Source organism: Miscanthus floridulus, chromosome 3, assembly GCF_019320115.1.
Source record: "Miscanthus floridulus cultivar M001 chromosome 3, ASM1932011v1, whole genome shotgun sequence".
Taxonomy (NCBI): Eukaryota; Viridiplantae; Streptophyta; class Magnoliopsida; order Poales; family Poaceae; genus Miscanthus; species Miscanthus floridulus.
Genome location: NC_089582.1, coordinates 13432195 through 13447516, shown reverse-complemented (window position 1 = coordinate 13447516; position 15322 = coordinate 13432195). Strand labels below are relative to the sequence as shown.

Below are 15322 nucleotides of genomic sequence, written 5' to 3'. Positions count from 1 at the left end.
CGCCGTAGGACAGGGCCCTGCGCGAGAGGAGAGAGAGAGTGGCCGCTGGTGAGGGAGAGAGGGGGGCCTTGTGCGATGGTGGTGTGCGTCAGTGGGTGAGGGAGAGCCGAGAGAAGAGAAAGAGAGGTGGGGGTGCGGCGGTTGGTGAGGGAGAGCCGAGAGAGGAGAAGGAGAGGTGGGGGTATGGCGGTGGGGGAGAGAGAGGACCGCTGTGGTGTGCACTCCCAAACCCTAAGTCACATATATATACATGAACACAGTAATGGGTTGTCGTGTGTTAGTGGGTTGGGCCTGACTTACGAAGGCAAACGCCTTACAAATGCCCGCCTCCATAAATGATTTACCGAGGCGGACATTTTGATCGTCTCGGTAAATAAAATGTCTGCTTCAGTAAATGTATTTTACGAGACGGTCAACTATGACTGCCTCCATAAATTAAAACGTCTGCCTCCATAAATCCTGAGGTATTTTACGAGGCGGTTGGATTTTGTGACTGTCTCGATTAATGTTTTAGTTGTGCCTCGCAAAATCATTTGTGTAGTGGTGATCTCTAGACATGTAGTGAAAACTATGTACCCAAAGAAAGCAAAAAAAAGGTACTAGGAGGAGTATACATGGTAACGGCCGTGTTACATTTCACAAACAAAATAACTACTGATTGACTGCTTAAAATTACATTACATTTTGTTTATAGAGAAAATTTCTTATTTGGTCCTGGTTTAAAGTTATCTTTCTTCCTTGTTCCTGAAACAAAATTTCTTATCTATTTGTCCTCACTCGAAGTTTCGCTTTCCAATCTAGCCTTACCGTCATCTCCCGCCACTAACACCGTTAAGTGGCACATGAAAAGACCAAACTGCCCCTGAGACATTATGAGAAACCAAAGGTCACCCAGGCAGCATAACAACATAATTTTGAGCACTTTGAATCCAATTTTCACAACACAAATTTTTATGTTATAAAAATTGGATTCAAAGTGCTCAAAATTATGTTATTATGCTGCCTAGGTGACCTTTGGTTTCTCATAATGTCTCAGGGGCAGTTTGGTCATTTCATGTGCCATTTAATGGTGTTAGAGGTGGGAGATGACGGTAAGGCCAGATTGGAAAACGAAACTTCGAGTGTGGCCAAATAAGTAAGAAATGTTGTTTCAGGGCCAAGAAAGAAAGACAACTTTAAACTAGGCCAAATAATAAATTGCCCCTTGTTTATATAATGGTAAAGGAATAAATCAGCTTGCGAGAAACAAGTGGCATCAGACGAAATTGAAAATGAGTGATGTGCTTTCAATAGAAGATTGTGAGCCCTCATGCTATGCCGTACACATAATTATGAATCATTACTCCAACTATTTGATGTGTTTCCAAGAACATTCCATTTCCGGTATTGCATTTCTCATTTCCCATATCCATTCATGGTAGTACATGCATTAGAATTTCAGGTGCAGCTGCTGTGCTGCTAACTGACTTTCCTTCTCCTTCTGAATCCAGTCCACGATTGAGCCTCGCAGCTGCAATGGCGCATGTGCAACCCACAGGTTGAGGAATTGAGAGAAAACATTTCGCTGACTCCCAAAATCCTCATCTTGTCGCTGCGACATCTTTCGTTTCCTAGCTCCCCCAACAGTTACCGATGTTCTCATGCTTGTTCTGAGTGTGCATATGCTTGCTTTCTCCACCTGAATGTACGCAGTGCCATGTTCAGACTTCCAAAACATTTGGTGGACTGTTGCTTTGGCATTCTTGTGGAAGTACTCTATCGCTTTTGGCAGCATAATCTCTTCTAGTTGTTCCAAGGACATGTCTGTATGCAAGACATGCTGGCGTTCACCCTCAACTGCTGCTAATGCAGAGCATGTCTCCTATTGACCTGTGGGGTGCAAAGGCAATTCCAACTTCCAGATATGCAGAATCCTTCAGAGAACTTTGATGTTCAGACAATGAGGGCCAACGTTTGTTGCACTCTGACGGTAAGACGTGGCCCTGCAAAAACTTTACCTAACTGGTTCTAGAGAAACATCTAGTGATCCTGATGTGTACAATTTGCTACTACGACAAAGCTTGTGCTGATTATGCTGCTTGCAACATAATGGGTTTGGGCAAAACCACTGGGTACTAAAGCAATTAAGATTGTCCTGTTAGCCCCTGGATCTTCGGAACAAGTGAGCCAACCACTCCCCGGTGTTGCCGACCACACCCTATGACTTGAGGTAGAAGAAGGGAGGGAGAACAGAGCGCACACACACAGCACAAGCACCAACGTTGGCCGGAGCTCTGCAAAGGAGATGGCAAAACTGAACTCGCTCTCTTTACTTAGTTGCAGTGGGAAACTATATATATAACTCTACTCATCTAATCCTACAGTGACTACATGTGACAGCAGGGCTGACTTTGATGCCTGCCCCTGCTGTGGCTACAGTGTGGCAGGGGAGCCTTTCGGCGCCTACCCCTGTAGCGGCTACAGTGCAGTAGCAGGGAACCCTTTTCGGTGCTTGCCCCCTATCGTGCGTTCACACAGGGGAGCAGCAGATTACTTAACAATTCTTTCCCTAATACTACTGCTAACCCTAAAACCTCCACCATGCCGATCATCTTCTTCAACTCTGTGAATCGAAGACGGCCGAGCGGTTTGGTTAGGACGTCCGCGAGTTGCTGACCAGTTTCGACGAACTCGATAACGATTTGCCCTCCATCGACATAGTCTCTGAGGAAGTGGAACTTGACGTCGATATGCTTGCTCTAGTCATGGAGAACCGGATTCTTCACGAGGGCGATGGCGGGCTGGTTGTCCACCATTAGTGCTGGTGGGTGAGCTTCCACACCGGTCAGCTCGCCCAGCAGCCGGCGCAGCCATACAGCTTGACACGCCGCTGTGGCCGCCGCCACGTACTCTGCCTTGCATGTGGACAGCGCCACCACCTTTTGTTTCAGCAACAGCCATGAGATTGGAGCCGACCTGAGGAAAACGAGCATGTTAGAGGTGCTCCGTTGTCCGTCGATGTCCCCCGCCATGTCTGCATCACTGAACATAGTGAGTTGCAGCCTACTTTCGCCGGTCTTGGGGAAGACGATCCCCTGATCCACCGTCTCCTTGACGTAGCGCAACAGCCGCTTCACCGTAGCCCAGTGATCCTCTCGGGGATCCTCCACGAAGCGGTTGACGTAGCCCACGGCGAATGCAATGTCTAGCCTCGTGTGGACTAGGTAGCACAGACCGCCGACGATGCTCCGGTAGAGTGTTGCATCTACCTTTGCTGCGGTACTGACCTTCGTCAGCTTCAGCCGCTCCTCCATCGGAGTCACGCACGGCTTGCACTCAGCCATGCCGCTCCACTCCAATAGCTTCGAGGCATACGCGCTCTGACCGAGCGTGAGCGCTTCCTTCCCCTGTCTCACCTCGATGCCGAGGTAGTAAGATAGTGCGCCGAGATCGCACATTTGAAAATGAGCCGCCATCTTGCGCTTGAAGATGTCAATGTCCACCGCACGCGCGCCGGTGACGATCAAGTCGTCCACATACATGCCGACGACGAGCACCTCCTTCCCTAGTTGCCGCGTGTAGAGCGTGTGCTCTGTTGCGCACCGCATGAACCCAAGCTCGCCCAGTGTGGCATCAAGCTTGGCGTTCCACGCTCATGGGGCCTGCTATAGCCCGTAGAGCGCCTTGTGCAGTAGGAGCACCCTATGCTCTGCTCCCTTGACGATGAAACCTGGAGGTTGCATGATGAAGACCATCTCCGCCAGCTCGCCGTTGAGGAAGACCGATTTTATGTCCACATGATGGACGCGCCAGTCCTTCGCTACTGCCAAAGCCAAAAGCAGTCGGACATACTCCATGCACACTACCGATGCAAAGACTTCCTCGAAGTCGATGCCCTCGCGCTGGACAAAGCCTCGGGCGATGAGGCGTGCCTTGTGCTTGATAATGGTGCCGCACTCGTCCCGCTTGACCTTGTACACCCACTTCAGGCCGATCGGATGGTATCCTGGAGGTGGATCGATGAGCTCCCAAGTCTCGTTTTCCTTGATCGCCTTCATCTCCTCCAGCATCGCTCATCGCCAATTTGCATCGCGCTCGGCCAGCGCGAACATGGGTGGTTCCTCTGCACTGACGAGAAGTAGCTCTAGGTCATTGAGCAGCCGACCCGCCAGGCCTGAGGGCCCTGTACCATCGATGATGTCATCCAGCTTGTGGAACCACACCTCCTCACCGTCGTGGAAGGCATCCACGAACCCAGTGATGTCGCTAGGAGGTGAGACGAACTCGATCGGCATCGATGGAGTTCCCTGTTCCACTAGAGTGGTCAGCACAACACCTAGAGTGCTCGGCACCCTGGCTGCAGTGCTAGGGACTACTCTTGGACTGCTCGTCACCACTCTTGGAGTGGTTGGCACCACTGCAGAAGTGCTCGGCACCAGTCTTGGAGTGATCGGCACCACTGCAAGACATCTCGGCTCCGCTATGGGAGCATTCGGCACCCGTCCTAGAGTGGTCGGCACCACTGCAGGACCGCTCGGCACCACTCCTAGAGTGCTCGACATCCCTCCTAGAGTGCTCGGCTCTGTAGCTGGAGTGGTCGGCACATCGTCTCCAGAGTCTCCACCACCGTGGATGACCAAGTGCTCAACGATGAAGGTGCTAGTGAAGCCGCCAGCTTCCCTCGTGCCTGGACTGTCCCAATCCTAGGCCACCTTCTCATTGAACACGACATCGCATGAGATAATCACCTTGCCTCCACGTGGGTCATAGAGCCGGTATGCCTTGGTACCTTCCACATAGCCTAGGAGCACCATCGGTGTGATCCTGCCCTCTAGCTTGGTGAGGACTAGCTTCGTCTTCCTGACGTGGCCGATGCAGAGTATGGCGCAGTGTGGTGTCGCACCACACCCTAATCTGCGCAGTACGCAGCGAACTCCACCGAAGTGAATTCGCTGCCGCGATCAGTCCTCAGCACGCGCAGCTTCTTGCTGCTCTCCGCCTCCACGCGTGCCTTAAACTTCTTGATCGCCTTCGCCGCCTCATCCTTGCTCGTCAGAAGTTGTAGCCATATGTAGCGACTGTAATCATCCATGAGAAGGAGGAAGTACCGCCGACCACCATTTGTGGCTGGCGTGATTGGCCTGCAGAGATCGCCATGGATGAGCTCAAGAGCGTCCACCACGCGATACTTTTCTGCCTTTGGGAACGACTGCATCCTCAGCTTCTCGGCCAGGTAGCTATCACACAGCTCGCCTCCGTGCTTGATGTGGGGCAGCCCTCGGACCATCTTCTCTAGCCGACCTAGCACATCGAAGCTGAGATGGCCAAACTGGGCATGCCACAGCCATGGCTCCTCGGTGTGTCATGCTACCAGGCACATCGGCTGCTCCACCTTCAAGTCAAGCAGGTACAATCAATTACTTGAGCGTTTTACCTTCGCAAGAAGACGTCGCTCCCGATCCCAAATTCGTAGGATCCCGCTCTCGATCAATACCTCACATCCACGCTCATCCAGCTGGCCAATGCTGATGATGCTTGAGAATAGCTGCGAGATGTAATATACATCTGTTAGCGCGCGGTGCTCGCCGTTCTGGCACCTGAAAATGATGGTGCCGCGCCCTCGGATCACCACCGTTGAGACATCACCGAACTTCACCGTGCTGGTCACATCGCCATCGAGCTCGGAGAAGGCTTCCTTGGTGCCTGTCATGTGGTTGCTGGCGCCGGAGTCCAGGTACAACTGCTGCTCCTATCCGCCGCCCACACGTCCGAGGTGGACTTGGGTGCATGGTTTGTCGAGGTGGATAGCTTTCAGAGCCTTCCCAAGCTCTTCCACCGCCATCACCTCTCCGTTCTCCTTGGCCTTAACGTCGTGCAGTGCATAGAACGTTGCCATCAGGAGAGTGGCCTCATCATCATCATCAGCTTGCGCCAGATGAGCCTCAACCTTCTTCTCCTGCTTGTAATTTAGGCACTCCTTTGCCCAATGGCGTGTCTTCCCACAACGTCGGCAGGCGTTGGGGTCGATCTTCTTCTTTTTCTCCGAAGAAGCCTTGCTGCGGCGCTTGCCATCGCCACCACGACTGGAGGAGGCTTCCCTGGACTTCTTCCTTCGAGCAGCCCACTCCTCCTCTATCAACAGTAGCTTGCCGCTATCAGTCGTTGCTGTCGCTTGCTCTAGGCGCTCGTCCACCGCCCATAACCGACCAGTCACATCCTCAATGGTGAGGATGGACAGGTCCAGCATCGTCTCTATGGAGAGAGCGATCTAGATGTACTTCGCCGGCACGGAGTGGAGGTACTTGGAGACCGCCTCTTCTTCATCGATGGTGATGTCATGGCTTCTCAGCTTGCTGATGAGCGTCTACAGGCGGAGGGCGAAGTCCTCCACCGATTCACCATCCTTGAACTTGAGGTTGGCGTACTACTGCTTTAGCAGTTGGGCTATCGCCTTCTTTGCGCGGTCGGAACCAACGCGCATCGCTGCAATGGCCTCCCACGCCTGCTTAGCAGAGATCTTCGCCTCCAACGACTCCCTGTACTCTGGTGGCACAGCAGCGATGATAGCTTCCAACGCTGACATGTCGTCTTCTTCGTTGTCGGTGCCCTTGTCAACAATATTCCAGAGCCGTCGGGCTCTGCGCTTGACCTTCATGGTCATCGCCCACTAGCCATAGTTGGTGCGAGTCAGTGTCGGCCAACTGGTGCCGCTGACCTCCCGCACCATGCGCACAATGACCTCCTGTCGGGGCTAGGCAGCCATAGCAGTGCCGCTACTGTCGCCCATCTCCAAACCGTCCGTCATCGCCAGCGGTTAGTCCGGCGATGACGCTTGTATGGCCCTAATACCACTTGTTAGCTCCTAGATCTTCGGAACGGGTGAGCCGACCACTCTCCGGTGTTGTCGACCACACCCTATGACTTGAGGTAGAAGAAGAGAGGGAGAACAGAGCATACACACACAGCACAAGCACCAGCGTTGGTCGGAGCTCTGCAGAGGAGATGACAAAACTAAACTCGTTCTCTTTACTGAGTTGCAGTGGGAAACTATATATATAAATCTACCCATCTAATCCTACAGCGACTAGATGTGACAGCAGGGCTGACTTTAGCACCTGCCCCTGCTGTGGCTGCAGTGCGGCAGGGGAGCCTTTCGGCGTCTACCCCTGCAGCGGCTACAGTGCAGCAGCAGGGAACCCTTTTCGGCGCCTGCCCCCTGCCGTGCGTTCACACAGGGGAGCAGCAGATTACTTAACATGTCCCAGTGTTTATTCAGGTATGAATCAACACATGGTACCCATGGCAAGTCCTGGATTGGTAGTTGAGTAAGCTCTTTCTTAATAATTTCAACTATAGGCTTGAAATTCGGGGTAAACAACTGCAAGCACTTGATTATGATCCCAACTATATCTGTACTTTCTGAAATCTGTAGCACTACGATAAGGACAAAGTTATTCTTCGGTGTGTCACCATCTTTGTGAATAAATAACAGTGTAGCTTCTATTGCATGCTCTGTTTGCAGTGTATGGTGCCAAGCACAGTAGAAATAAATGGTCCTCAGGTCCTTGAGCAAATTTATGTTGCAGTTTCTTGCCTGCAAAAAGGTGGTTGATAAGGGAGTTGATGGTCATGCGTCGGTTTGGTGTGTCTCCAAACTCAACAAATCTCAGAAACTCACTAGCGCCATGTGCAAGCCAGTCAAATCTTTGAACAATGGACCGGCTCAATTGGTTGTCACTGTTGCCAAAGGAGGAGGCGATAAATGACTTGGTAGCATGAGCTATCCTTTTAAGAAAGCTGGAATTCCTCACCTCCTGTTCCATCTGTTCTTCTTCTAGGATTATACGCTTGTATTTGTGGAGTGTGTCATCACACTCTTTAGCGGCACACTTCATCTTCTTGTGCCAACGTAACAAGGATGCATGCCATCTCTAGCCTCTCCAAGTTTTTCCGTGCACTAGATTGCCCTTTCTCTTCATATTTTTGAACTATACTGGACAAGACTTGGCTAACTGTCTCCTGGACAACAGCAGAACTGATTATCTCCGCCATCAGGACTGAAGCAGCTGCACCAGTCCTTCCCCTGCTCAGAAAAGCAATATAGTAGTATGCATACAAGAGATTAGGTATATGAACTCTGGATCAAAAGCAAAGATTTAGCTTTCGGTTGTAAGAATCTTACCCTCGAGTTGCATGAAACAGTGGACAGTTGTCTTGTATGTAGAGAGCGATATTCTGGATGTTAAGAGTTGAACTATGAGATAAGGTGATAACTTAAAGTAGTAGACAATGTGACACAAGAGTTTGGGAGCAGAAATAGGTAGAGTGGTAGACAAGTCGACAACATAGAGGACTCCGATAGCAAGGGTTGTGGAATAATTGGCCATCCAGTTTGTAGACATATCTTGGTGGGTGAACTCTAAAATGGAGGAGAACTGTCGGGTACCACAAGAAGGGGTCCCCTAAGTAAAAACCGAAAAAGTCGCTTAGACTCCGTCAGAATCAAAGCCGAGAGACAACTATTGGCTAACCCCCGGCCTTGTCCGAGGCCACCGACTCTCCGCCTTGCTCGAGGCCTCGCACGAAAGGCCTCGGACGGCCTACCGAATCTCCGCCTCGCTCGAGGCCTCGCACGAGGGGCCTCGGACGGTCTACCGATTCTCCGTCTCGCCCGAGGCCCCGCGCGTAAAGCCTCGGACGAGATGCCGATTCTCCGTCTCGCTCGAGGCCGGCTCGGCAATAACCCCGTCGCCTCTGCCTCGACCGATCTCCTCAACAGAGCGTCACGTCTAATTAATGCGACCAACCACTCCCGCGACATCAGACGGACAACGGCTCGACACAGCAGAGCAGCCGACGAGACGGGAAGTCGCATCAGCACTATACCGTCCAGGACAGGACAGGGCAGGGGTTACCGGCCGCTGTGCTCGGTACTGTACCCACGACCAGCGCCCATACTGCACTGTACTACCTAACCCCTGCTCCAGGAACAACGCGGCGTGCGGAGTCAAGTCCGGGTTACTATAGCCTCGGAATCAGTGTACAGGACCAACTGCTCCCTCCACGCCTCGGCACTCTACTTCAGGGTCTCGGCAACCTCGGGATTCACGCCCGCCGAGCCCCCCCACGACGGCTCGGCCTCGGCACCAACTGAGCCTCAGCTCTTCACGCGGTCAACACACAGCGACCAGCACGTCGCCCGCCAGGCCCTGCGTCAAGCTATCACTAGAGCTCCCACGTCGCACAGGATCGGATGTGACCGGCGCGTTGCTCCAGTACTTCAAGGGCAGGACCACTCCATCGACCATGCCGCCACAGTAACAGGCTATAGGGCTCGGACATGCCGCCTATGTTCGCACGACGCCACGTAGCTAACACATGTATCACCCCTGTCCTCCCTTCAACTATAAAAGGGAGGGACCGGGACCGTTTCTAGGGGGGACCCGAGCGCATGAGATAGACGAACACGTATAGGAGGACAGACTTACTCTCACGCTCACACACACCCAGGCATAGATGGGTTCACGAGGTAGACGAACACACGCTCGACACTCCGTAACGTGCACGCTTCCCCGTCGCCTGAGATCAACCTCTCAAGCAATCCACGCCGCTCCACGCAGAGACCTGGGACTAGCTTCCTCTCTCGCCTTGCTTGTAACCCCATACTACGAGCATTTCGGTGCAAGGAATACAAGATCGATCTCTCAGACTGGACGTAGGGCACCTATTGCCCGAACCAGTATAAACCTTGTGTCTCTTTGCATCACCATCCAAGATTAGGGGCACGCAGTATATTTTTACTAGTTGGTTGAGGGTCCGCTGGTCCAAAACACCGACAGTTGGCGCGCCAGGTAGGGGAACTACTACGTGTCATCTTTGTCATCCCGACAAGTTCCGGATGGCAGACCCCATGCGACCACTGCGTCTAGGCACGATAATCTGGTTCGGGAGCCTAGAGTTCATGTCTCTAGGACATGAGTACGATATGGTACTCCTCTCACCCAGAATCCCACTGACCGTCGACGACGTCGCACCCCGGCAGCTTGGGCGCAGGCGGCGCCCAGGCCGCTGCTCTCATCACGCTCGCTAGGCACGGCACGGGTGGGACCACCTCGGCACCGTGCAAGCTTAGGGCGACGCACCGCGCTCCACCAGTATCCCACGCCCAGCTGTTGGCACAAGGTCCCTAGTTGGGGACCTGTCTAGCCTAAGCCTAGACAAGGGAAAGACGCCGGTGGCGCACGGCGACGCCCCATCATCAAGCTCTGCCCCGCCACCTCCTGAGGAGTCGACTTCGGTGGAGCAAAGCCTGGCGATGGCACCATCCCCGTACCCCTTCGGGTTGAGAAATGCCGTCGCCACCTATGCTTCTGCCTACGCTTCTACTCACGCGGAGCCCTCAGGATGCCACCAACGCTTCGCCCTCGACTTCGACACCATGACTTCGACCCACACCCATGCTGACTCCTCGGAGGAGGACGAGGCATGGGCTGGAGCGGACTTCTTCGGACTTCGCGACCCTGAAGCCATGCGCCGCTTCCTAGCCGCGAGCGACTACTGCTTTGGCTACTCTGACTCTGACGACGAAGGCACTTACGATCCCACCCGCGAGTGCTTCCACGTCGGACTCGAGATGCCGAGCACAGGCGATGAGGACGTGGGGATAGGCAACCGTTCCCCGCTTCGCTAGGGAACAGGCGACGCCACACCTCCCCGCGTTGTCCCACCGACAGCACGGAACAAGAACCTTGCCCCTAGACAACTTCGACGCCCGGACCTGGAGCAGCTCCGTGAACTTCAGGCCAAGGTCGAACAAGACCGACTCCTTCTATAGTAGCTCCGAGACACTCTCGAGCAGGAGCAGCAAGGTCACGGTGATGGCGGAGGGCCCACGACGTCCACCACCGCATCAACAACGACGAAGGGGGTGAGCAACCCCCAATCTTCAATCGCGCTAGCTAGAACATCGTGGCTGCGGTGATGCTAGTCTGAACGATGCCTGAGCCCTCTACCATGGAGGGACGATGGGTCCGCGGCGAGCTCTGGGATCTCCTCGAGACTGTCGCGGTGCAGCAGGCCGAGAGTTCCGCCTCCCAATGGCACGGAGGTGCCTCGGACCTTCCCATGCCACCGCCTCGACAGGATAGGGAGGCCTCGGTTCATCCCGAGCCCACTTGGGCACCGACAATCAATAGGGTCCCCTTGCTGCACGACCGCCTCGGCAACCGACGCGAGGCGCAGGGCGACCACGAGGTGGTCAGCAGGCGACGGCGCCATGACAATGAGGGGCCCACCTAGGGCTACCATCTACACCGAGGTGGCCGCTATGATAGTGGGGAAGACCGCAGTCCTTCCCCTGAGCCGCCTGGTCCTTGAGTCCTTAGCAGAGCCATCCGCGCTGCTCATTTTCTGGCCCAGTTTCGGCAACCGGCCAACCTCACGAAGTACAGCGGCGAAACCAATCCTGAACTTTGGCTGGCCGATTACCGCCTGGCTTGTCAGCTAGGTGGCGCAGACGATGACCTGCTCATCATCTGCAACCTCCCGTTGTTCCTGTCAGACTCGACGCGAGCCTAGCTTGAACATCTCCCTCCCTCGCAGATCCACGACTGGCGTGACTTGGTAAGGGTCTTCGTCGGGAACTTTCAGGGCACATACGTGCGCCCTGGGAACTCCTGGGACCTCAAAAGTTGTCGCCAGGGTCTGGACGAGTCTCTCCGAGACTTTATCCGATGCTTCTCCAAGAAATGCACCGAGTTGCCAACCGTTGGCGACTCAGAAATCATCTAGGCTTTCCTCTCCAGCACTACCTACTGAGACCTAGTCCGAGAGTTGGGCCGGAATGTGCCAACCTCGGTGGCCGCACTCCTCGACATCGCCACCAACTTTGCCTCAGGCAAAGAGGCCGTTGGGGCCATCTTCCCCAACAACGACACCAAGGGGAAGCGGAGGGACGAGGCCCCTAGGGCCTCAGCTCCCCACCTCCCCAAGAAAAAGAAGAAGGGTCGCTAGGGGAAGCAGGAAGTCCTCGAGGCTGGCCTGGTCACGGCCACAGAGCGCAAGAATCCCTGAGGCCCTAGAGGCCCCGGGCTCTCCGACGATATGCTTAAGAAACCCTACCCTTACCACCAGGGCCCGGTGAAGCATGCCCTCGAGGAGTGCACCATGCTCCGGCGTTACTACGCCAAGCTCGGGCTCCCCGACAACGATGCCAAGAGGAGGGGCGCCAGCGACAGGGACGACGACAAGGACGACGGATTCCCCGAGGTGCACAACGCCTTCACGATCTTCGGCGGGCCTTCAGCCTGCCTCACGGTACGCCAGCGAAAGAGGGAGCACCGGGAGGTCTTCTCGGTAAAGGTGGGCGCTCCTCGGTACCTCAATTGGTCTCAGGAGGCGATCACCTTTGACCAGGACGACCATCCTTATTATGTCCTGAACCCCGGGCAGTACCCACTTGTCGTCGACCCCATTATCGGCAACACCCGGCTCACTAAGGTATTGATGGACGGAGGCAGTGGCCTCAACATCCTCTACGCCAACACCCTAGAGCTCCTGGAGCTCAACCAGTCACAGCTCCGGGGTGGCGCCGCGCCTTTCCACAGCATTGTGTCGGGGAAACGCATGCGGCCCCTCGGGCGCATCGACCTGCCCATCTACTTCGGTACTCCCTCCAACTACCGCAAGGAGGTCCTCACCTTCGAGGTGGTTGGGTTCAAGGGAACCTACCACGCCATCCTGGGGTGGCCGTGCTACGCCAAGTTCATGGCGGTCTCCAACTACACGTACCTCAAGCTCAAGATGCCGGGCCCCAGCGGCGTCATCACTGTCGAGTCTACTTACGAGCATGCATATGACTGCGACATCGAGTGCATCGAGTACGCCGAGGCTGTCGTAGAGGCCGAGACCCTCATCGTCAACCTCGATCGACTCGGTAGCGAGGCGCCCGACTCCAAGCATCACGCCGGGACTTTCGAGCCCATAGAGGCCGTCAAGCTCGTCCCGGTCGACCCCGCCTGCCCCAATGATCGGGCGCTGAGGATCAGCGCCACCCTCGACATCAAATAGGAAGCCGTGCTTGTTGACTTTCTCCGCGCGAATGCTGATATGTTCGCGTGGAGTCCCTTGGACATGCCAGGCATACCGAGGGAGGTCGCCGAGCACGCCTTAGACATCCAGGCCAGCTCTAGGCCGGTGAAGCAGCGCCTGTGTCGATTCAATGAGGAAAAGCGCAGGGCCATTGGCGAGGAGGTGCAGAAGCTTTTGGCGGCTGGATTCATCAAAGAAGTATCCCATCCGGAGTGGTTAGCTAATCCTGTATTAGTTAAGAAGAAAAATGGGAAGTGGAGAATGTGTGTAGACTACACTGGTCTAAACAAAGCATGTCCAAAAGTCCCTTTCCCATTACCTTGAATCGACCAAATCATTGACTCCACTGTGGGATGTGAAACCCTATCCTTCCTTGATGCGTATTCCGGTTACCATTAGATCAAGATGAAAGAGTCCGACCAGCTCGTGACTTCTTTCATCACACCATTTGGCATGTACTGCTATGTGACTATGCTGTTCGGCCTCAGAAATGCAGGGGCCACGTACCAGCGGTGCATGACCCATGTCTTTGGTGAGCACATTGGGCGGACCGTCGAGGCCTACGTGGACAACATCGTGGTCAAGTCCAGGAAGGCCAGTGATCTCGTCAGCGACTTAGAAATTGCCTTCAGATGCCTTAGGGAAAAGGGCATCAAGCTCAACCCCGAAAAGTGTGTCTTGGAGAGTGCAGCCGCCGGCCCTCACCGCCTTCCTCATGCCCATCGGCTTGGTGGTATGCCCCGCCTAGAAGAGGTGGAGCCATAGCTCCCAATGTGGAGCAATCCCTAGGTACCCCTCGCAGACGACGACGAAGATGGCCGCCTACGTGATGGAGTTGGGGTTGAAGTTGTGGAGCTCCACGCCGTAGTAGTGCGAGAGCGCCTGCATGAACCGGTCTGCCGGTAGGCTGAGGCCATGCTCGTGAAAGGACACGAAGCTCACAACGTAGCCGTCGCGTGGCCTCGGCTCCGGCTCGCCCGACGGAGCAATCCACTCTGGCCTGTTGGGGTCGGTAACTGGACGGAGAAGGCCGTCGTCGATGAGCGACTAGAGTGTCTCCACGGATACGTCGGACCGACCCCAAGGGTTTGCCTCAATGACAACAGCATCGGCCATGAGTGCGATGGAGAATACGACTACGGTGGTAAGCCTCTCCATCTCTGCCTCGCCCTTCTCCCTTCTTCTCCCCGGTGCTCTCTGTTCCTAGCAACGGCTCGAGGGCGGCAAAGGCGAATGTAGGCAAGGTAAGGAGGGGAGGGGCGAGGCTCGTTGCGTATTTATGCAGGAAGGGGCGAAACGGGCGAGCGACGAAATCAGGAAAGTTTCCCTCAGATCCGGCACAGTTAATCTAGATCCGATTTAACCGCCCACGCACCCTCCTTTTCCTTATTATACGTGTGAACAGTTATGTCCCATCCACTGATAGAGCGTCGCGTCCGACCGCAGCAGCGGCAGGCGCCGTTCCGCCTCCCCGAGAAAATTGCCTCAAAAGGCGCGCCTGCCATTGCCAAGCCGATGGGGGGGATATCCCCCACCCGATTCCTTTCAGACGAAGGAACTAGGCACCGAGCCCATTACGGTCCAGGGGTTCGAAGGCTGGGCCCCCAAGGGTTTCGATAGACGCCCTAGGGCAATAGAGTTAGGGACGACTACGGGTGAGCCCATGCGGGGCCGAGGCCCAAGCAAGCGAAACGCTTGGGATGCCCTAAGTCGTGTCCGAGACCGGCAGGGAGGTCTCCGAATGGGATCCCACCGTAGGGAGGCACCGAGCCACCGGGGCCCATCGAACGGCCCCGACACCCACTAGAGAAGCCCTCTGGTACTCTTGGAGTGCGTCTCTGGACCGCTAGCCGACCCCTATCGAATGGGGCACGGGCCTCCACTCGGACTTACCCGATAACAGCTCACCGGAAGTGTCACCGCTCGCGCCCACCGAGGGTAGCCTAGCATATTCCACCCCTCCTTCCAAACGAAAAGGATGCGTGAGGGTCGTACAAAAAGCTAGGGGAACCCCTGATGACCCTCTCGCTTTGTGCAGAGGCTAGAGGGCTCTTCCTGCAAACTTGCCGAGACCCAGCGACCCAGGCTCGCACGTGAGGGCTCGGCAAACAACCCCTCCTTCCGAACGAAAAGGATGTGCGAGGGTTGCACAAAAAGCTAGGGGAACCCCTGACGGCACTCTCGGTCCGTGCAAAGGCTAAGGGGCTCTTCCTGCAAACTTGCCAAGACCCAGCGACCCAGGCTCGCATGCGAG

The 15322-nt window shown here is 55.1% G+C and overlaps 1 protein-coding gene across 1 annotated transcript; it reads right to left on the bottom strand.

Annotated features, from left to right (window-relative positions):
- Positions 1-2738: 2738 nt before the first annotated feature.
- Positions 2739-3293, bottom strand: LOC136543184 (secreted RxLR effector protein 161-like). The gene has a single exon (XM_066535710.1). It carries the CDS (start codon positions 3291-3293, stop codon positions 2739-2741), a length of 555 nt encoding a protein of 184 aa, XP_066391807.1.
- Between the last annotated feature and the right edge of the window lie 12029 nt (positions 3294-15322).

What these genes read in the sequence shown, in the direction of transcription:
- LOC136543184 (XM_066535710.1), bottom strand. Translation starts at nt 3,293, where the DNA reads ATGGAGGAGCGGCTGAAGCTGACGAAGGTCAGTACCGCAGCAAAGGTA.